Source organism: Mytilus trossulus, chromosome 14 (assembly GCF_036588685.1).
Source record: "Mytilus trossulus isolate FHL-02 chromosome 14, PNRI_Mtr1.1.1.hap1, whole genome shotgun sequence".
Taxonomy (NCBI): Eukaryota; Metazoa; Mollusca; class Bivalvia; order Mytilida; family Mytilidae; genus Mytilus; species Mytilus trossulus.
The window spans coordinates 76,821,148-76,845,915 of record NC_086386.1 but is presented as its reverse complement, the minus strand read 5'-3'; the positions used below and the strand labels follow the sequence as shown (position 1 = coordinate 76,845,915).

Below are 24,768 nucleotides of genomic sequence, written 5' to 3'. Positions count from 1 at the left end.
GATGATAATTGGTTATTCCCTGATCTTTTATAAACCATACAGAAGAAAAACCAACAGTCAACATGCTTTATAAACACAAGCTATTCTTATTTTATTTCAGGAAATTCTAGTTATTAATGGAGAGGTGAAAGAAGAGGCAATGTTTATATTTAGTGGTGGGAATTCTTTGCAGGCTGTTCAATTAGCCAATCAGATACAAGCAGATTTAAATATTCAATTGCCATGGTTACTGGATTTCATTTTACACAAAAGTTTTGGTGAAATTATTAAAGAAATAATGCTTACTATTAAAAAGGAAAGAGATACTGTTGAATTAGACAAAATTCCTAAACAAGGCCTTATGAAACCATTTTTAACAAAAGACCGGTCAAATTATGAAAATTTAGATAATCAAAATGTAGCTATGGAGACAACAGATACTTTTGATCTACATAACATTTCTAGGAAAAGGAGAATTAGTGACATTGAAAAACTCTATGAGGAACAGCATTCCCCAGAAAATGATCTAATCAAGCAAAATGATTGGAAAAAGAAAACTGATGTGTTCTCGTTAAACTTGACACCTATGAAATGTAGAATGAAATGTGTATCCAGATGTAACAGATGCTCTGATTGGCTGATTCATATGGATGACACTATTTCTGATTTTAAATATTCCAGCTTTATTTTAAATGAAAGGGATGAGGGATTAAATTTCACTACCTTTACATCAGACAGTAGTTCTGAATTTGATTTAAAAAGGACAGCGTATGAAATAAAAGATGTGCCTTCAAAAAAATCTACAATCAAAAGTACATATGGTCTTTCCTTGAATGAAAAATGGATGTACAACTCAGGAAAATGTGTAGATGCTTCTCCACTTGTAGCTTCATTGAGGTATGTGATTTAATGATAAGATTGGATTGAATGATCATTGCTTTAAAGGAACACTTTAAATATTGCAATCGTCATTTAGATATCATGTATACACCTTATCATATTTGGAAATCGGAGCTGGTTGACCTGATTATTTTGGCCTCTTGAACTATTGATGTCATATAACAATTACTTTTCCGTTCAATGTTGCTTCATATATTTTCTATTGTGACGTCAAATTTTGACAGTAACCTTTATGATGTCCAGTAATGGGGGACAAATAAGGATAAAGTGTATTATCATGTTCTACTTCTTTAAAGCTGTATTTCTTTATAAAAGTAAAGTGATGTTATGAGATGGTAAACATGGTAAAATAAACAACCATCTGTCAGAGACTAAAGGATACGGAAAATTTCTAAATTCTACTGAAACAAGCACATTTTGTGTATTTCTACTTTTTTTTTTGTGTACAGAGGGAGATATGCATTTTTACAACACAAAGAATAGAAAAACTAAATTACAATTTTTACAACACAAAGAATTGAAAAACTCTCTAAATTACAATTTTTACAACACAAAGAATAGAAAAACTCTCTAAATTACAAAACTGATGAGTTGTCCCCGGGGTGATCTTTTTAATTACCAATTAATAACTGTAAATTGATAGAATAAAAATCAGGTCACATGACATGACATGACATGGGATAAATTAATTAATCTTATTTTGTATATTCATTTTCAGTGATGGTAGAATGGCCGTGTTCATTGGATCTCATTCTCATAAATTTACTGCCATATTGTTTAATTGTGGTGAGTTGCTATGGGAGACAACTCTTGGAGATAGAATAGAATCTTCAGCCTGTATTACATTATGTGGAGAGTTTGTTGTTGTTGGTATGTTATCTTAATGCACTGCAACCTTTTATGATTTTAGGTTTTTCATTTAAGAATTGAATGCTTCTTTTTGTAAATTTATTGGGGTGTAAAAGCGTTGACCGAAGTACATTTTGTATGAAGCGCAGAACCGCACGGTCAACGCTTTTACAACCCTATAAAGTTACAAAAAGAAGCATTCAATACTTATAATTACATTTTTCTGCTATGATCATGAAAATACGAATTTTATAATTTTTGTATTTTATTCACCTGTGCACTTAATTGTGGGACCACATGTTATCATGAATGAAAAGTTTTATTGAGTGATGCAATTGCTTACGGAATAACACGTGATGTGCAGTAAGCCAATCAAAATAAATTATTATAATGAAACATACATCAAATGTAATTATATAATTATACCTTTCATTTTTTTGTTCATTGAAATAATATATTAATTTATTTACAAAGAAGATGTGGTGTGAGTGCCAATGAGACAACTCTCCATCCAAATAACAATTTAAAAAGTAAACCATTATAGGTTAAAGTACGGCCTTCAACACGGAGCCTTGGCTCACACCGAACAACAAGCTATAAAGAGCCCCAAAAACACTAGTGTAAAACCATTCAAACGGGAAAACCAACGGTCTAATAACATACACAAACATACACATATACTGTTTATAATTACAGTTATAATTATATGTAAGAAAAAGGTAGAACTTTTATTTCTCTACAAACATGATATACATATGATGCACAATATCTATATTTAAGATTTGAAAATATTTCCATTAACTGCCACCAGCAATGTAATTAAATTTAATGTAGATTTTAGACATTAGAGTATGTGGTATGAGTGCCAATGAGACAACTATCCACCTAAGCCCAAATTTGTAAAAGTAAACCATTTTAGGCCAAAGATAATGAAAGAAGGAACTTCAAAATGGAGCCTTGGCTCACACCGAACAGCAAGGGCACCAGAAATGACTACTGTTAAACCATTCAAACTGGGAAACTAAAGGTCTGATTTTAAGATTTATACTATAAATTCAGAAAGTAATACGAGGTTTTTATTATTGTGAAAAATGAGACTGAGTTGTAAACGCAATAATTTAAACTCGCATTTTGAAATATTTTATATGATTTTAACAGGATTTTTCTCAACATCGTAAAAAATAAAATCGCATTTTATTCTCAAATGACAAAATCGCAATAATAAATGCACGCAATGATATCTGAATTTACAGTATTAGATTTGAAAATATTTCCATTAACTTCCACCAGCAATGTAATTAAATTTAATATAGATTTTAGACATTAGAGTTTGTGGTATGATTGCCAATGAGACAACTCTCCACCCAAGCCAAATTTTTTAAAAGTAAAACATTTTAGGCCAAAGAAGGAACTTCAAAATGGAGCCTTGGCTCACACCTAACAACAAGTTATAAAGGGCATCAGAAATGACTACTGTAAAACCATTCAAACTGGGAAACCAAAGGTCTAATTTTAAGATACATATATAAAAAAAAACACTTATGAACCACAAACATGACATCAATAAATGACAACCACTGAACAACAGTTTCCTCACTTAGAATAGGTGCTTGTATGATTTACTAAGTTGTTGATTAACACTTTAAAAATCACCACATAAAACAAATCAAATCATATGTCATTTATCAAAACCTGTCATGTATAAGTTTTTGTTGTTTCATTCCAAGTGTAGGGTTTAAATTGACATGTATAAAACATATCATGATAATGTAACATTAAGATGATATCGTCACTTTATTTCAGGTTGTTACGATTATAATGTATATGCAGTCAATAGTATGAATGGAGATATTTGGTGGAAATACCAAACTGGAGGAGAGATTAAAAGTTCACCAGTTGTAGATCCTGTCACTTCATTGGTTATATTTGGGTCACATGATCAATACTTGCATGCAGTAAATGTGAAAGTAAGCTTTAATATAAAATAAGGAGATACTCATATGGTATGATTGTAAAAGAGATAACTATCCAACAAAGTGCAAATAAGTTTATGGATCACTGTTAAGCCTTCAATAATCTGCAAAACCCATATATTTTGGTCTGCAGAAAGAACTTTGAATACTGTAAATTCAGAAATTAATACAAATTTAATATTAATGTGACTGGTTGAGGATCTCAGTTATAGCAATGTGCATTCCGATAGATTCTTGACTCTAAATCAGGTATAAGCGATAAAACCGATAGTGAAAATTTTTGATGAAAAAAGTGACAAAATGGCGGATATTATTTGGAGAAATGGCCAACACGTTCAGAAGTATTTCAATGAAAACAATTGAACAGCGGCGGCCAATTAAAAGGATTTGAATGAGAACAGAATATATAATAGATGGAAATAGAAACATTCTACCAAAACTGCGAACAGAAGACCTTGTATAAAATGGATGACATGAAACAGGATTTGCGATGTTTATCATTTCCCCTTTCAAATGTGAATCAATATTGAGTGACATCGATAGATCCAAACTTTTAAGTTTGTCAAGATTATTTATTGATGTAAGCTTTAGCAATGTTTTTGTCGTATAAATATATTTGTACATGGAAGTAAAAGTCTGTGCAGTGAAAGTCGTAGGAAAAAAATGGAAAATAAATTTGCATAGAAAAGGCTGTTGGTAAGAGAAGAATTTTTTTTTTTTTTTTTTTGATAATCACAATGAAGATAGTTCTTAAAAGAGATTTTCAAATAAATTGATTCAATTCTGAAGTCATGTGATACTTTTATATTGACGGATTCGTTAATAAAACATGAAAAAAATAAGTTTACCTTTGTTTACCTCTATTTGCACCTGTACATGTAAAAATGACTAGAGACGCACACAAAAATAAAATAAATAAAAAATACAGAATCTAACAATACTTTTTTATATAAATTTTATTGATGAATATTCAATATTTACATAGATACAGCAATTGTAAGTGAACATGTTTATTTCATCAATGATTAAAATTTTATTCAGCAATACACAAAAGTACACTAGAAATGAATGCAGCTATCTATTAAAAAGGTTAATTGATTTTTATTTTAGGTTAAAAAGAAAGTTTGGTGTACCCTGATTGGCCATGGTAGTATCTTTGCATCACCTTGTGTTTCATCTCAACCACATTTAATTTTCTGTGCCACTCTTGGAGGAATTGTAGCAGCCTTGCATGGAGTAAGTATTATCCTAAAATATTACACCTTAAATAAATGTCTGAATTTAATTGGTCAATAGCATTGAAATGTAATATTTTTTCAATTTTTGTAATTTTTGTTATTTTTGTCATTTTTGTATGAATTTTGTTCTCAAAGATATGTCTGGTTACCATTTATTAAGATATTTGCCCCCCAAAAAATTGCCTTTTATTTTCACCTAGACCAACTTCATTGAAGTTGAAAAATGGAGACTTAGCAGCAGCATCACGGCTACATTTACTAATTATGAAACAGATAATTTTTATTCTTTTGCTACACTGTTTAAACATGTGCATTAACTTTTTTGTTTTTATCATCAGGACAATGGAAAATTGTTGTGGCAATTTAACTGTAGAAGACCAGTATTCTCTTCACCTATGCTGACAAAACATGGCATTTGTGTTGGTTGTGTGGATAAGAAAATATATCATATTAATTTCAAAGGCCAAGAGGTAAATATTTATAAATTTGTGAGAATAGTTAGCATTTCCTATCTTAACCCTACACATGGGAGAGTATCTTTATTGCTCCTTTGAGGGGTAAATTTGCAAATAAAATCATATATTATAGATATACCAATACTACTTAGGCCATCCATGCAAATTTAGATCAACCTCTGGACAAGTTAAAACTGTCCTGATAAGAGTGATTACTTTATCAATCACTACAATGAAGAATGAGCCAATTCAATTTGTTTGCACTGATTTTTGTCGAGCCTTTGACTTTTGTCGAAAAAGCGAGACTAAGCGATCCTACATTCAGTCGTTGTCGTCCTCGTCGGCGGCGTCCACAAATATTCATTCTGTGGTTAAAGTTTTTGAAATTTTAATAACTTTCTTAAACTCTACTGGATTACTTCCAAACGTGGACAGAAGCTTGTTTATGATCATAAGATAATATCCAGAAGTAAATTTTGTAAAAATAAATTTCCATTTTTTCCGTATTTTACTTATAAATGGACTTAGTTTTTCTACTGGGAAACATTACATTCACTCTGTGGTTAAAGTTTTTAAAATTTTAATTATTTTCTTAAACTTTCCTGGGTATATACCTAACATGAACAGAAGCTTGTTTATGATCAAAAGACTAATACAGAAGTAAATTTTGTAAAAAATAAATCCCTTTTTTCCGTATTTTATTTATAAATGGACTTAGTTTTTTTGGGGGGAAACATTACATTCACTCTGTGGTTAAAGTTTGTAAAATTTTAATAATTTTCTTAAACTATCCTGGGTTTGTACCAGACATGGACAGAAGCTTGTTTATGATCAAAAGATAATATACAGTAGTAAATTTTGTAAAAATATAAAGCTGTTTTTTCTGTATTTTACTTTTAAATGGACTTAGATTTTCTGCCAGGAAACAACACATTCACTCTGTGGTTAAATTTAAAAAAAATAATAATAACTTTCTTATACTACTTTTAATTTGTACCTAACTTAGATAGAAGCTTGTTTATGATCAAAAGCTAGTATTGAGAAGGAAATTTTGTTAATATTTTGTACCTGGGTATCTGTATTTTACTTATAAATGGACCTAGTTTTTCTTCCAGTTAACATTACATACCGTCTGCAGTTAAAAGTTTTTAATAATTTATAAGATTCTTAAACTATCCTGGATTTTTACCAAACTTGGACAGAAGTTTCTTATAATCAAAAGATAGTATCAAGAGTAGTATTTTTATTGATTTTTTTCTCTTTTTTGTTGAGCCTGTGATTTTTTAGCAAAAGTAGGCGAGACACTGGGATCCGCGGAACCCTTACAAATTTTTATTTTCACTAAGCCGTTCATCATGAGTGAAAAAAATAATTTAACATAGATTTAATTGAGTGTGTACAAAAATTGAATAGTTCTGGTTGTCTCTTTTTGTCACAATTAACAAAAGATAAATGAAGACCATATATTACCTGTACGTTACTTTATTTCCAATAGTTATTATGGAAGTCATGGTTAACCTATTCTTAAAGCTGACCTTACTTTTATGATTGAAGAACACACTAAAATAGATAATCACAAACTATTGCACACAATTACTTAATAAATGAGATTGAATACACTTGAATCAGTAACTGATCAGTCAAAAGATGATTCATATTACTGATAAACCTGTAAATATGTAACAATAGAAATCTACAAGATGTATGCTTCATCCATTATCTTCAAATCACAAAAAGGGGCAGATAACTCATCATCTGGTCAAGTTTTTTTAACTTTGAATCTGTTTTATGTATTCTATCAAATTTCATTTTTTGTTTGCAGACTTGGACGTACACAGTTGAAGATTTAGTGTTTTCCTCGCCTGCTGTTGTTGATGATGTGATTCTAATTGGGTCAAATGATGGTCACCTGTATTGTTTATCAATGGAAGGATACCTTATATGGAAAGTGAAAGTAGACTCAGCTGTTTATTCCTCAGCGTTTACTTTTAATTTGAATTATTTTCCACAAAGTAATGTCATTATCAAAACTAAAACAAAAATTTCTCAAAATGATATGTATTTTCTTTCAAATTGTAGTTCTAAAAAATTTTCAAAACCAGAAGATATTTCATTCAAAAAATCTTCTTGTAATTCATTTGAAGCTGAGCAAAGTAACGAAATAAAAACCGACACAGTTAAAAACTGTACCATACAAAAGAATGGAAGAGCAAATAAATTTGTCACATTTGCTTCTACTGGTGGATATCTTTATATTGTTAACTTCTATTCAGGGGAGATAATTTTAAAGCACTTCCTGTCAGGACAAATATTTTCCTCACCTGCTGTTTATGATAACTGTTTAGTTGTTGGATGTAGAAATGACTTTGTTTATTGTTTAAGTATTAAATAAAAACTGTTGTTCTTTTCAAAACTTGTTATCTTGTCTTGCCAATATGTTAATGTAAGATCAGAGTGTTTTGTTTACAATTAGTTCATCACTTGGCGTACGTCGTCGTCCATCGTTGTTAACTTTTACAAAAATCTTCTCCTCTGAAACTGCTGGGCCAAATTTAACCAAACATTGCCAAAATCATCATTAGGGTATCTAGTTTAAAAATTGTGTCCAGTGACCTGGCCAACCAACAAAGATGGCCGCCATGGCTAAAAATAGAACATAGGGGTAAAATACAGTTTTTGGCTTATAACTCAAAAACCCAAAGCATTTTGAGCAAATTTCATAGTAGTGAAATTGTTTATCAGGTCAAGATCTATCAGCCCTGAAATTTTCAGATGATTTGGACAACCATTTGTTAGGTTGCTGCCCCTGAATTGGTAATTTTAAGAAAATTTTGCCGTTTTTGGTCCTTATCTTGAATATTATTATAGCTAGAAATAAACTATAAACAGCAAAAATGTTCAGCAAAGTAAGATTTACAAATAAGTCAACAGGTCCAAAATGGTCATTTGAACCGTTTAGGAGTTATTGCCCTTTACTGTCAATTTTTAACCATTTTTCGTAAATCTTAGTTATCTTTTACAAAAATCTTCTTCTAAGAAAACACTTGTCCAAATTTATCCATACTTGGCCACAATCATCATTGGGGTATTTAGATTAAAAATGGTGTCCAGTGACCCTGCCAACCAACCAAGATGGCTGCCATGGCTAAAAATAGAACAGAGGGGTAAAATGCAGTTTTTGGCTTATAACTCAAAAACCAAAGCATTTAGAGCAAATCTGACATGGGTAAAATCGTTTATCTGGTCAAAATCTATCTTCCCTGAAATTTTCAGATGAATCGTACAACCCGTTAATAGGTTGCTGTCCCTGAATTGGTAATTTTAAAGAAATTTTGCCGTTTTTGGTCATTATCTTGAATATTATTATAGATAGAGATAAACTATAAAGAGCAAAAATGTTCAGCAGAATGGTCAGTTGACCCGTTTAGGAGTTATTGCCCTTTATAGTCAATTTTTAACCATTTTTCATAAATCTTAGTAATCTTTTACAAAATCTTCTTCTCAGAAACCATTTAGCCAAATTGAACCAAACTTGGCCACAGTCATCTTTGGGGTATCTAGATTAAAAATTGTGTCCGCTGACCCTGCCCATCAACCAAGATGGTCGACATGGCTGAAAACAGAACAGAGGGGTAAAATGCAGTTTTGGCTTATAACTCAAAAGCTAAAGCATTAAGAGCAAATCTGACAGGGGCTGAATTGGTTTATCAGGTCAATATATATCTGCTCCAATATTTTTACATGAATTGTACAACTGGTTGTTAGTTTGCTGCCCCTGAATTGGTAATTTTAAGAAAATTTTGCCGTTTTGGTTATTATCTTGAATATTATTATAGATAGAGATAAACTGTAAACAGCAATAATTTACAGCAAAGTAAGACCTGAAAATATTCAACATGACCAAAATATTCAATTGGCCCTCTAAGGAGTTATCGCCTTTAAAGTCAGTTTTTAACAATTTTCATATAATTTGTAAATTTTTGCTATAATTTTCCACTGAAAAAAACTGGGCCAATCACTAAAGATAGAGATAATTGAAGCAGCAAGAATGTTCAGTAAAGTATGATCTGCAATCATATCACCATCACTAAAACACCATTTTGTCATGAATCCATCTGTGTCCTTAGTTGAATATTCACATAGACCAAGGTGAGCGACACAGTCTCTCTAGAGCCTCTAGTTGATTAACCCTCCCATTGTATGTATTTTAAAATTGAGAATGGAAATGGGGAATGTGTGAAGGAGACAACAATCCAATCAAATAGGGAAAAACCAAAGGAAGGCCACCAACCAGTCTTCAACCCATCGTGAAAATCCCACAACTAAAGTCGTGCTTCTGGTGATCCCTAAACAAACTTTGTACTAATTCAGTGATTGTACTTAACTCCAAATATAAATATAAATGAACTTAGATGAAAACAAAATGATTTTAAATCATACAACACCAACACAGGGCTGAGGCTCCTGACCTGGGACAGTCGCAAACATGCAGTGATTGAAGACAGTTTAACTTGTTTTGTGAGATATCAACCCTCCTCTTTTATAGACTTTACCTCTAGCCAATGTCGAAAATTGAAACACACAAGTCTCGAGTCTGATGTCAGGAAAGGTAACAAAAGAAACTAAGTAAAATTACATCAATACATTAATTGACAAAAGACTAATAGCAGTTAACTGACATGCAAGCTCCAGATATCAATCAAAGTGATTGACAGATTATGTCTTCATCATATGAAAATCAAACACAATCCCTCCATATTTGAATATCAAGAAACATGATTAACGTGTTGTGTGTGTCAGACGTCTGGTGCCTTCTTTCCAGAATTGTTAGTTGCTGTTTAATTCAATATCACAATATTGTTGTGTTTGACATTTTTAATATACAATTTTTAAATATGTTGTATGTATACTTTGGGAATGAACTTACACGTTTAGGTCCATTTTACACAAAAGAAAATGGAAGTAAATGATGAAAAATGTACAAATCAATTTTTTCATAACCGTTTCCACGTCATGATGCGTAAACCACTCATATCATTCATGACACCTCTAAAGCCATATGTCTGCATAATCATGAATGTGTTGATAAGTATGCTCTATTAAAAATAATACTGTCAATATGATTGTAATTGTCTGGTACATTTTTATGAATTTCACCAGTTTTAACTTATTCTTATCAAGATTGAGATAAGTGTAAAGTACAATCATTCTAGAAACAAAATGCAGGTATCAAAGGAGTCTCAAAAGAGCTACACATCTCCTGTGCAACTTGTCACGAGAAGCATGACATATGATCATGAAGGAGTCATTAAAAACTGTAACCTTTCTTGATTACCAAATTTAGTAATCCTTTTTACGTTTGACCATATCATGATTATTTTATAGTTTTCTACTGTTTGTATGGACTGTTTATTCTATGTGATTTGGTTTTGTATTTCAATATACGATTTTCTTTTCTTTTTTTGTTACTGTTAGTTTGGTTCTAATGACTTTCATGGTGACAATTTTCGCAAAATATATACATATACTGACTTCGTAGTACATTTATAATGGTATAAACATGCCAGCCATTTCATATACCTAATTTAAAAGAAGTAAAAATCAAGTGGTTGGACAGATTTTAATTTACAAACTTGTCAGTTTTTTAAAGGTTCTCAGTAAAATCAGGAAGTTTTATTTTTATGAACAATTGAAATACGTCAATTTCTATGTGTGAAAATAATGTACATGAACATCATTTATTATATCAAAATAACAATTTCAAATTATTAACATATATTGCAATACCAATTACGATTGTTCAATTCCAATTTGCTGCAATAATTTGAAATGTACACATGAAGGTTTGCTAAAATGTTCTTTAATAAAAGTTCAAGTTAAAGATTGGAATGACGCCATTATATACTGCATGTTTTAGTAGTAAACAAATATCATTTATCGAACATATCTTATATCTGTTACTCATCTCCATTGTACACAAACCACTGTTCACATCTAAAACAAACTTAAGGTAAATACATGCATGTATTTAAACATGCTGAATACAGAGTGAGAAATCATGACAGTAACAATCGTGCAAATATTCAATGATTTTGTAGCGGGTTAAAATAAAATGTTTATTTTGAATAATTTGTTGTAATTATACTTAGTATTAAACTATGTTCTAACTTTATCATGTACAATGGCCTACGATTGCTTATAAATATGAAAGTATGAGGTAAACAACATCGACATTTGATATGACAGAGGACAAAAAAGGTCGTCGTTAACATGTATAAATGAACAAAATTTACATGAAGGGTGTTTCAACAAAGTCGTTTATTAAATCATTTGCTTGAAGAAACAAATACGGTATATTGTGTTCAATATTATAAAAATGACTAAAATTCACTGATGTGCAAAAAGTGAGTCTAAGATGCATAATTTTTTTTCATTAGTTGTTATTGGTTATGATCTTGCTGTCAGTAATTGAGAGTACCATCAGATCTGTACATGGTTTTTTCATTTCTTGTTATTTGTATTGAATTAGCTGGCAGTAATTGCGAGTACTATCAGATCGTCACTTTGTGTCTTTTTGTTGCGAAGATGTATAAGAACCCTGCCACGCCCACTGTGTTTTTGTTATATGTATTTCTGTGTTGTATCGATCTGATCAGTTATGTCCTATTTAACTGATTTTTTTATAGTTTTGTTTCTTATATTGTACTATTACACATTGCTGTTATAGGTTAGAGAGGGTTAGCGTGCCTAATTTAACCCGCCACATTATATATGTGCCTGTCTTAAGTCAGGAGCTTGTTATTCAGGGGTTGTCGTTTGTTGGTTTATATAATATTTGTATTACGTTCATTAATATTTTACATGAATCAGCTGGCTATGCGTTATGAGTTTAACTCATTGTTGAAAGCCATACTGTTACCTATATTTGTTAATTTCTGTGTCAATTTGGATGTTAAGGAGAGTTTTCTCATTCGCAATCATACTGCATGTTCTTATTTTTTCATATGATTACAGTATGATATGTAATTTGATGTCTTATGATTGTGAAATATGCAAAATAGTAATGATAAATAAGATATGAATTAATATCATGAATATACAGGCAATATTTGGAAGTAGTAGTTCTAATGAACCGTGACATATATTTCTGTACTGTTTATTAAGAGAAATCATTATCGTCCATAATATTTCAAAGGAACTGTTTAAAACAAGAATCTGATTATCCATGGCAAAACAAAGTACTGAGGTACATGTAATAGAACGAATCACATGCCCAATTTCTATGATTGTAGAATTTTAATATTTGAATCATTTAATTAAAGGATAATTATTGCGCTAACAGTACTATTAGAAGACATTATCTAGGTATATTATGGGTTGAATATTGAAAACAAAGTAGAAACAAAAAAACATATGGAAATTAAATAGACACAAACTTAAAATAACTCACCCACAGTACCAACAGTGGCTAAAAAACGAATAATTATATTAATGTTACAAAAACGTACATGTCATACAGATTAATCACTAAATCTCGGACAATGAGGCACGAACCTTGACAATTCTTCACTGATTATTAGTTTTTGTGGCATGCTATTCAAAAATTCTAAGCAGGAAACACACAATTAATGTGCTATCTCTTATATGTTTTATTTGTAAGTTTTGGTTGGATATTGTTCTATGTCATATGGTTTGTGGTTTTAATTCTTTTTTAGCTCACCTGGCCTAAAAGGCAAAGAGAGCTTTTCTCATCACTTGGCGTCCATCGTCCGTCGCTGTTAACTTTTACAAAAATCTTCTCCTCTGAAACTACTGGGCCAAATTAAACCAAACTTGGTCACATTCAACATTGGGGTATCTAGTTCAAAAAATGTGTGGTGTAAGCCGGCAAACCAACTAAGATGGCCGCCATGGCTAAAAATAGAACATAGGGGTAAAATGCAGTTTTTGGCATATTTTAACTCAAAAACCAAAGCATTTACAGCACATCTGACATGGGGGTTAAACTGTTTATCAGGTCAAGATCTATCTGCCCTGAAATTTTCAGATGAATCAGACACCCCTTTGTTGGGTTGCTGCCCCTGAATTGGTAATTTTAGGGAAATTTTGCTGTTTTGGGTTATTATCTGAAATATTATTATAGATAGAGATAAACTGCAGGAAGCAATAATGTTCAGCAAAGAGAGGTTTACAAATAAGTCAACATGACTTAAATGGTCAGCTGACCCCTTAAGGAGTTATTGCCCTTTATAGTAAATTTTTAACCATTTTCTTAAATCTTAACAAACTTTTACAAAAATCTACTCCTCTGAAACTACTGGACCAAATTAAACCAAACTTAGCCATAATTATCATTGGTGTAACTAGTTTTAAAATGTGTGGCGTGACCTGTCCAACCAACCAAGATGGCTGTAGGGGTAAAATGCAGTTTTTGGCTTATAACTCAAAAACCAAAGCATTTAGAGCAAATCTTACATGGTACGATTGTTTATCAGGTCCAGATCTATCTGCCCTGAAATTTCAGATAAATTGCACAACCCTTTGTTGGGTTGCTGCCCCTGAATTGGTAATTTTAAGGACATTTTGCCGTTGTTTGTTATTATCTTGAATATTATTATAGATATAGATAAACTGTAAACAGCAATACTATACAGCAAAGTTAAACCTAAAAATAAGTCATTATGACCAAAATGGTCAATTGACCCCCTAAGGAGTTATTGTCCTTTATAGTCAATTTTTAACAATTTTCATAATATTTGTAATTTTTTTACTAACATTTTCCACTGAAACTTCTTGGCCAAGTTAATTATAGATAGAAATAATTGTAAGCAGGCAGCAAGAATGTTCAGTAAAGTAAGATGTACAAACACATCACCATCAGTTTGATATAGAAGAAGACACGACACTACTAACATTTACAATCAATTACACCATTACGACCATAAGTGGTATCAGGTCCGTTCGCGCCCAAAAAACTTTCGCGCACCCTACACTTTCGCAACTCGCATGTTCGCATCCAAGGTCCGTTCACACTCTACACGCTCGCGCCCAATTTTGATTTAAATTCAAGTACAATAATTGAAAAATCATGATTTTTGTTTTAAATTGCGTTAACTAAATGTATTTGGCTTGGTATGAGTAAAACATTGAAGATTTAAATGAAAAACACAACAGATAATTGTTTTTAACAGCTTGGTCCCTTTGATCTGAAACAATGGAACAATAAAATATAGCAATACACTATTATAATCAGAACATGATAAAAAAAAAACGTTGTAAAACTTTCACTTTATTTTGAAACAAAGTTATAGCAATACACTTACAAAAACATGATAAAGAGTTATTCAACACAAAATAAAACGTTGACATAATCTCACTTTATTTAGAAAGGATTCTGTTTTTTTAAATTTGCATGTGACGTCACTCTTTGTTGCGATGCTACATTTAAATGTTGTCTCGCTGTTCTCCTCTAATATTTAATGCGTTTCCCTCAGTTTTAGTTTGTTACCTCAATTTAGTTTTTGTCCATAAATTTACGAGTTTTGAACAGCGGTATACTACTGTTGTCTTTATTTATTACATAATTTATTTATGTTTTGCGTACTGTTGTTTGTCTTTAATCTTTTTCTTTTTTTTCAGTTTGTTGTTAGTCAATATTCGACTTATTAGTTAAAATGCCCCTGTGGAATCTTTGCTGGGGGATGTTTCGTCCCCGATGGTATCAGCAGCCCAGTAGTCAGCACTTAGATGTTGACTTGAATATTCAATGTCATTGTAGTACCCTGTTGACAAACTTTCAAGTTTTTCGTAAAACTAAGGAGTTTGCTATCATAGGAATATATTACCTCATATGTATTTGGTACAGCTTTTTGGAATTTTGGGTCCTCAATGCTCTTCAACTTTGTACTTGTTTGTTTTTAGAATAGTTTTGATGTGAGCGTCACTGATGAGTCTTATATAAAGACGAAACGCGCGTCTGACGTATTAGTTTATAATCCTGGTACCTTTGATAACTAATTACATCTCGTTTTATGTTTATGTAATTAATATGAACTTACTAAATGTTTCCATGGCCCCTGCACAAAAAACAAATATGCTATAGTCAGTTATATAAAACACGTTAACATAAATATTGTTGTATCGGATTTTCAAATTTGGTTACCTTTTTTATTCGTTGAAATGTAATGGATATTGCAGTAAAGACATGCTCATTTGTTAAGCAATTTAATTAATTGTGTTAGATTTTGGTCAATTTCTGTACAGAAATTTCAGGCGTTACATTGATGTTTTAAAATGTTCCCTTCATAGATCACGAACTTGTAGTTTATTAATACTAATCACAAAGATTATGTGTAAACTCAACAAAATGACTTTAAAAATAGAACGCATATGTCAATTTCTTTAACAACATGCAACCTTAGCCGTTACTATTTTAACGATTAGTCAATAGTCATCTATTCGTAGACGGATCGGACGGATTGAACTATCTGGCGAAATGAACCCTTACAAATTACATAATCTTTGTTTCGTTTCATAGTTGTATGGTCGTTACAATCCACCATTTTCAACGTTATGCCTGTGTACATTCAAGAATATGGCAGTTGTTATCCATTCGTTTAATGGGTTGGAGGTTTGATTTTGCCATTTGATAAGGGACTTTCCTTTTTGAACTTTCCTCGGAGATCAATAGTTTAGAGATTTTACTTTTTTCTATTACATTTAATATAAAATATTCACATATGTGTATATATTTTTGTGTGAAAGTGCGCGATACGCAATTAAACCGAAATATATAAGTGTGCTACACTCAATAATGACACGAGGATGTAGGTGTGCATAAGGGTTGCTGATCACAAGGAAACTTTTAAACCAAGAGTTCCAAATGGTGAAGTTGAAATCATCCCTTCGTAAATTTTACGGACGCTATCACGAGTTGGTTGATCGTTATGGAATAACCTTTTCTCAATTGATATCGGATATGTTCATTACGTCGTAACTACAATCCCTTTCCCTTTCATGATTGTGACCTACCGAATTAAACTATTTACCGGATATGTTATAACATAAGCAATACAACGGGTGCCAAATGTAGAGAAGGATCTGCTTACCCTTCCGGAGCACCTGAGTTCACCCCTAGTTTTTGGTTGGGTTCGTGTTGCTTATTCTTTAGTTTTCTATGTTGTGTCATGTGTTCTATTGTTTGTCTTTCATTTTTAGCCAGTCGTTGTCAGTTTATTTTCGATTTATGAGTTTAACTGTCCCTCTGGTATCTTTCGTCCCTCCCTTTTTACGCCTAAATACATTTGTCTATAAGAGTGCATTGTGCAATAATGACATGCGATAACGAAAACATCTTCATTTTACCTATTATAAAACTACACGATGATAAATAGCAATGGTTTTCAGAATACAAATAAATGAAAACAAGTAAACCTTAGATACTATTTTATTAGATATTTTAGATTTTTTCTTGTAAATTCGTTACTTACCAACGTTCATCACTGGAAGAGAAAACATATATCAAGCATTATGGAGACACATCGTTATTCTACACATGCTTTAAGTTAAACGTACATGTAAGAGAGTGATATGAATCAACGATATCAACAAATCAGTTTGTTTAAGGGAAAACAGTTCCATTGTATTAATCCAATTCAATACAAACTTAGACCGAAGTCAACATGGTCAATCAATTGCCACAGTATGAATCGGACACAAATATGTAAAAAAACGGTCATACGCTAAAACAAAATGTGATCCTCAAGTGGATTTTGTAAAACAGAGTAGGACAATATAATCATGTTTTCCATGTGAATTATACTGTCACTTTTGAGTGGTGTATATATATGGTTTATTGTAGTAACATCATATTAAAACGTAACGCTATAGTGTTATCAATATTTGAAATTGTTTTAATCGAGTATAGTGCAAGTTTTATAGAGCAAAATGATTTTACATGTTGTTTGTTTCGCTTCTTCATATCATCTTTGTTACTTTCACCTTCTTACTAATTAAAACACTATCAATTTGAAGGCCTATTGAAGTATAAACATATTATGATATTTTCCGAATATAAACCACATCATAACTACATTATTCAATTTAAGCTGTACTAAAATATATTGAGAATGTATTCCTCTGACGTTTCAGCCTGATTCAGTCTCATTGAAATCTCGCTCTGTAATTATTTCCAAAACCTGGGTCACAAGTAAAAAAAATGATAAAAAGAATAATCAAATGTAACTCTGTGAAAAAATTGGGTATTTCCAATGGGTAGTTTTTGAGTAATCAATTTTTTTAATATTATTACCAATCAAGTAAGTCTTTTTATCCAAAATCTTGAGAAAATGGGATGTAGACAATGATTTACCAGAAACATGTACAGCCCACATCCTTTTTATCTTTTCAAATTTTTCAGATATGTATTTTCAATCATTTATAACATAGAAGTTGAAAAAATATGCAATTTGTAATCAAAATTGAGAAAAAACACAAAGGAGTAGGTCCGGTAAGGTCCGATTTTAGCCTCAAATGTCAGGTTCATCTGGCGAAATATTTTTACCACTTTTTAAACACTTAAGGGTCTATTTCATTTGAATCAATTAGTTTATGTGAACAATTTTAATTGATTTATTCATAAAAAACGATCTGATTCAAGCTAAAATAAGACAAATCTAGCAAATATGCCGAAAAAACTCACTTTTCAGAAGGGTTTTGTCAAAAATGAATATGGCCGCATCCGTGTTCATCCTCAACCTTTATATATATTATGTATTATCATAAAATATAACTTACATTTCAATATCAAGGATGAAAACGAATGTGGCCACTTTTGTTTTACACAAAATCCGTCTACAATTTAACTTAAATGCTATAACTGTGAAGATTTCAGTAATTTAGCATGACTTAATGGTGCTAGTCTCCGGTATATGTGCATTGTATAGTCAAAAACAGACCATATTTATGTAGCAAAAGCATTCTTCTGTCTAATAAATAACTAAAAGTTTACAATTTAACGATTTTGTAAAACTGCTTTATTTTGGGGCCAAAAAGGGGTCTTACTGGACCTACTCCTTTTCAAAATTGACAACATCGTAAACTTGACCCCCAAAAACATCACATTATGATAAAACTTTCTTTTATTAACTCCTACCTATAGTTTTTTTTTATTTTAAATTTATTCAGATTGGTCCCCTTCATCTTTATTGAAAGTATGACAAAAAGCTTAATTGTGGAATTGTGATTTTTTTCATGATAATAGCCCAAAAAATATGTTAAAATTGATGAAAAAATGCGAAAATCATCAAAATTGGATACTTTCAAAAAGTCGTAGCAAAAAAAAGAAGTGCACCACCATATGATTCTTCTTTCACCATTTTTACAGTCATATAAACCCAAAATCAGGTTTAGAAAAAAGTATTTTTCTAGAAATTGTTTGCTCCTCAGAGGTGTACATTCGTAACACCTGTTAAACACATACTCAAACTATTATTTTAGAAGATGATACTAGTACTCAATTTTTATCTTTCTCATTTGTTGTATTCTCTTAATTTCCAAAGTTACGGAACTCAAAGTATACTCAAATTTTGAATTAACTTTTTTGTATATCACGTAGATTCATTATGTTGTCGGCATTCTAACAATGTTTAATGCGATTGTCATACAAGTGAGAATTTTATTGGTAAAAAAACAGGTTTAATTCACCATTTGCTACATATTCAGAAGAAAATAGCTGAACCAAGTCAAGAATATAAGGATTTTTTTAACAACAAATTAAAATTTAAAATTTAGCTTTTCAACTATCAATATAATGAATTGTAGCGTCAAGTTTGAATGACTATTAAGTTCCTTAAACATACGTCTTTTTCTCACTCGGTTACCATAAATAAAGGCAACAGTAGTATACCGCTGTTCAAAACTCATAAATCCATGGACAAAAAATAGAATCGGGGTAACAAACTAAAACCGAGGGAAACGCATTAAATATAAGAGGAGAACAACGACACAACACCGAAACGCAACAGCACACAGAAACGGACCAAGCTACAGACAAAACACCACGAGAATAACAAATATAATTAAACTTTTAGTTATTTATTAGCCATACTATTAATGACGAAAATGATACATTGGAATGTATTTTGTTATCCTTTTTGACGACCACAAACTATCTTAAAACTACTTTTTCTAGAAAGTTATATATACACTGTAATGCACATTTACAGAAGAACGCTAATATTTTAATTAAAAAATAATTCATGGGGGCTTGAATTTATCGTGATTTTACCACGGGTTGGCCCTTTATGACAATTATTTTACCCTGAGCGACAGCGAGGGGTAAAATATCGGCATAAAGGGACAACCCGTGGTAAAATCTAGATATATTCAAGCCCCCATGAATTATTTCGATTCTGATAAAACAAATACGGCAATTCTTTTGGATCGAAGTGCTCTAGGTGGAGGCAAATATTTTGCCGTTCCCATAAATTAACGCACTTTTTGATTGGCGGTAAAGAACGGAGCAAACAGAATTAGTGACATGCTCAGACTATTTACAATAACATATTTAGATAGATTTAGATGAATTTTAATGATATTTTTTTTATATATCTTCTTTATATATAAAAAAGGGCTTATACCACATTTTAGCATCGTTTGTTCACTCTTCCTTGTTGTGATGATTTTTGGTATCAGAAGCGTTCATTTTTCCGTAAAATGCTTAAATTATTACGTCATCATTCTTTGACGTCGTGTACTTCATTTATAAACTTGTGACGTGGGAGAACAATCGGAACAGCCCAACCAATATATTCATATTTTACCACGGGTATGAATGAATGAATGAATGAATGAATCTTTATTTCCTCCATGTATATGAAGATTTTGCATACAAACAGAAATTAATAATTATTTACACAATAAACAAAATATCATACATTTCGAGATAAATACCCAATGAAAAAAAAAAAAAAAAAAAAAAAAACAACATCCATATTTAGATAAACACACAATTCATATAATGACATATTCTTGTATACACAACAAAAACACAATGTTTTTCAATCAAAGTCTATTCAAAATTCAAAATTAAATCTGTTTTCAAATAATACATGTCTGAATTTCTTAAACATGGGATAAACATGTTTTGCTATGTAATACATCATTCTAGACCAATCTATAGGATCGAGATCGTATACTATATCATTAACAGATCCTAGTAGTACTTCAAGAAGGTCATCGTCGTCTAAATTGAAAATGTCCACAGATTTTTGAATGGGAAGTTCATCTACAATTTTATAAAACATAACATTTCTCTCTGTCAATAGAACATGACACTCCATTATTAAATGTTTAACGATATCGAAAGATTGTTTGTTACATAGAGTACATGTAGCTTTCTTAATGGCTGCCGATCCTAAAGCCACAAGTACTAGCAGTTCGAGTTTTGCATCGGGATATAAAACTGTCAACCGAATTAATCTATGTTCACAGAGGGTAGGATGAATTTTGGAATACCTTTTGAGTTCGTTTCTATTTTCTAAATTACTTTTCCATATGTTCTCTTCATAAATTTCAATAGACTGACGGACAATTTTCGACCACAGCACTTTTTCTGGTATGTAATCCTCATTTACATAGGTTTCAAGGAAAGAAAATAGATCGTATTTAACAAGGGTTGTAATAAGATTATAGGTTATAGAGTGTTCGGCATTTTCATCCAGAATAAATTGACTAATGCACATGTTGAATAATTTTTTATGAGTTGTGGTAGATTTACTCCTACATAATCGCCCAAAGAATAAAAGTTTGAATTTGTCAATTACAGCTTCCAATGACCATAAACCAAGGTTGCTTATAGTTGAGTCCGTTGGTGAATATTTGTCCATACACTGTATATATCGCGCAGCATATCGTTGTGTTCTTTCTAAAAGTTCTATTTCAGAATTTGAGAGTTGTCCCCATACTTCGCAAGAGTACATTGCTGTAGGCAGAACAAAACGCTTCCATATTAACGTGTTTGTAATCGGTGTAAGGCCTTTCGGGTTAACTCCAGCACTATACAATGAGTGTAGATTTTTCTTTAACTTCTTAGTCGCATTTTTTGTCCTTTCAAACGTTTTGTTATTGTTAGTTATCAATGTACCAGCATAAATTGTATCAGTTTTACACGCTATTTTTGTATTTCCAAGCTTAATGTCAATATCTGTATTATTATTAAAAGCCAAGACACAACTTTTTGTTCCGTTATATTTAAGTCTCCATTTACAAGCATAGGTTTGTACACAGTCAAGAAGAGCTTGTAGACCTTTTGGCGAAGCACTAAGAAGGGTTGTGTCGTCCGCAAGAAGAATGGCAGGAATGTTCAAATAACCAATTCGTATTCCACAGTTTGTCGAAATCAGCTGTAATATTAAGTCATTTATATATAAGGAGAATAGCCAAGATGAGAGTACTCTCCCTTGCCCTACTCCCTGCGAAATGGAGAAATTGTCACTAGTGAGTCCATTATATTGCACATGTGCACTAGCAGATTTGTAAGACATAAAAAGTATGTTCCATAATTTACCAGTTACACCGATTTCTTTCAATTTCAGAAAAAGTCCGTCGTGCCAGATCTTATCAAACGCCTTCTCGTTATCTAGAAAACCAACATAAAGTTTAGATTTACTTTTCATAAACACGTTAATACATTCTTTGAGTGTGTATAAAGCGGGGATAGAACCATGTTCAGGAACAAATCCAAACTGTAAAGGATCAGGAAAAGTCTTATCAAGTGCAGTAAGCATTTTATTTATTCGATGAAGGACTGTTTTGTCATGTAATTTTCCAAATACGGATGTAAGGACAATAGCTCTGTAACTATTCGGATTACTCTTGTCTTTGTTATTTCCTTTATATAACGGAATAATTATGCCATGTCGATATAGTAATGGAATGTATTCGCATTTAAGTATAATATTAAAAATATAACAAATCCATTTCAACAAGGTGTTACCACCGTATATTATATGTTCGTTGCATACATAGTCCGGTCCTGGAGCCTTACCACATTTTAAAGTTTTAATTTGCTCATATATTTCATCTTCAGTGTAGGGCACATCGAAAAAAGCATTAAACGGTTTGCTAATTTGACTGCTATATTCACGAATTTTTTCTGTGACATCCATATAAAAAGATTGATCAAAGTTGTCATTTTCGTGTTCATTAGGAGTATACAAATCGCTAAAATAAGTACTCCACAACTTGCAAATATCCCCGTTATTAGTAGCTGTATTTCCATCATAGTTCAAACAAGTTGCTGGCGATTTTTGTTGTCTATGTTTTCGCACTACACGATAAAATTGTCCTATGTCCATTTCGGCTGCTTTTTGCACATCAGCAAATTTTTCAGATTCCCACAATCGCTCTGCATTACGTTTATGCTTTCGAAATTCTCTTTTCTGATCTTTATACTGTTTATAAAAAATATTGTCGTTGTTTCGTGTTTGTCCCATTGACAGCCACGTTTTACGAGCTTGTCGTTGCTTATTATGGTAATAATCTAAGCTGTTACTTTTCCAGTACGGTTTTAGATAGTGTCTAAATTTTCCAGTGGGAATACAAGAATTTGCAGCGATATGCACAACATTTACAATATTTGAGTTTATATGTTCTATGTAATTTTCGTTTATTTCACACGAGTTCAAAGGTAAAACTTCAAAATTTAGTAATTTGTCTAGTTCTGTTTGATAATATTTCTTCTCCCATTCATCACATCTCGACCACATTAGAACTTTACGATAAAGATGAAATTTATTTGATGTATTACATAGCAAATTCATATCTAAGAAAATCAAAATAGGATAATGATCTGAAACATTAAATGGACAGTCATTTCTGACTTCTAAATTTGTAAAGCCATTACAAAAGAATTCTGGAATGAAAATATAATCAATCATAGTTTTACGTGTCATATCTTTAGACCTAAATGTAAAATCAGGGCCTTTACGACCGGACATCAATGGAACAGGAGATAAATTATTTTTTGTAATGAAGTCTATGACATTTTTTGATTTACTACTTAAACTTGTTACTGCAATATCAGTATTAAAATCACCACCTATTACAGTTACACAATCAACTGACATTCTATCATAAATACTACACACAGTTTGAAAATATTGTAAATACTCTTCAGCTGAATGATTTGTTGATGGTAGTAAAGTACCTATGATACATAAACTTTCATAACCATGCTTGGATAATTTGACAGCACAAATTCTGTCATTATCAAAAATTAAATTAGAAGTCTTAAAACCAAATGTTTTCCTTACAAGAATAGCTACTCCACCAGAGCCTCTGTTTGAATTTACTGAACTAGAGCTAAAGCATGAAAATACTCGAAAATCATTTGCTAACTCATATAAAAATGTAATATTAGTTCTATTTAACCAGTGCTCTGTTACAATACATATATCAGAGTCTTTAAGCAAGTTTTCGAAATATGAGGTGCCATACATAGCGCCTCTCATATTCCATGTTGTTATTCGTAACAACATGAGAAAAATAAAATATACAATATATAACAGATTGAACATGAATGTTATTGATGTTTGTTTTGTGGGATATAGTCTCGCCAGTAAACGCCTTCTGGCCAAAAGAAGTCATCGTTTTCTACTGCAGCAAAGTCCCTCTCGTTGATGTTAGCACGAAGAGTATATGTTGCAATGTCTTTGTATTGTCGTTTTATTAGCAGTTTTACAAAAGTTATATTAACCCCTTTACTTGACGCAAAGTTTCTAATTGCAGTATCAACTAGTTCGAAAGGTTTATCAGCAGTTACATTGTAAAGTACGATTCTTCTGGAACGTTTCCTTACAACACCACGAAATACACTTGTATCTCCGTTTGTGACTCGAGTTTGTATTTGTTGAATCTGTTCTGTAGAAACTGGTCTTTCCACTGTATTTGGTCGTGCGTATGCATGCACGTAAGTGTTTTTTGTCATTGTGTTTTCCTGATTATATACATGATCCCTGTTTGCGCTATTTATACTGTTGTTTTCGTAATGTAAACTTTGATGATTATCAAGTTCAGAGTTAGCGGTTTTCGTCTGTGAATGTATTTTTTCATCAGCACTTCGATTTAAAGCCTCACTATAAGACATTGAATTTTTTCCAAGTGTTTTACATTTACCATCTATTGATTCTAGTCGGTTAACTATTTTATTGAAAACATTTTGTCTTTGTTCGTCACTCGTGCGTATCTTATCTTCTTGGTCTTTTAAATCTTGAGATTGTAGTTTGATTTCTGACCTTAGGCGAGTTACTTTTTCTTTTTCATCATACAATTCTGTTTTTAATAAATACATTTGTCTATCTTTTTCATGAACCA

General features: G+C 31.5%; 1 protein-coding gene across 4 annotated transcripts in view; it reads left to right on the top strand.

The window, feature by feature from the left end:
• The window catches only part of LOC134697070 (beta-alanine-activating enzyme-like), a 43,632-nt gene extending 35,829 nt beyond the window's left edge, over positions 1-7,803 (top strand). For all 4 annotated transcript variants that reach the window (XM_063559099.1, XM_063559098.1, XM_063559101.1 and 1 more), the window contains 6 exons: positions 101-876; positions 1,598-1,749; positions 3,532-3,695; positions 4,812-4,937; positions 5,278-5,409; positions 7,217-7,803. In XM_063559099.1, coding sequence (XP_063415169.1) covers positions 101-876; positions 1,598-1,749; positions 3,532-3,695; positions 4,812-4,937; positions 5,278-5,409; positions 7,217-7,786 — 1,920 coding nt within the window. In that variant the 3' untranslated portion in view covers positions 7,787-7,803. The remainder of the gene's footprint in view (positions 1-100; positions 877-1,597; positions 1,750-3,531; positions 3,696-4,811; positions 4,938-5,277; positions 5,410-7,216) is intronic.
• The last annotated feature ends 16,965 nt before the right edge of the window (positions 7,804-24,768 follow it).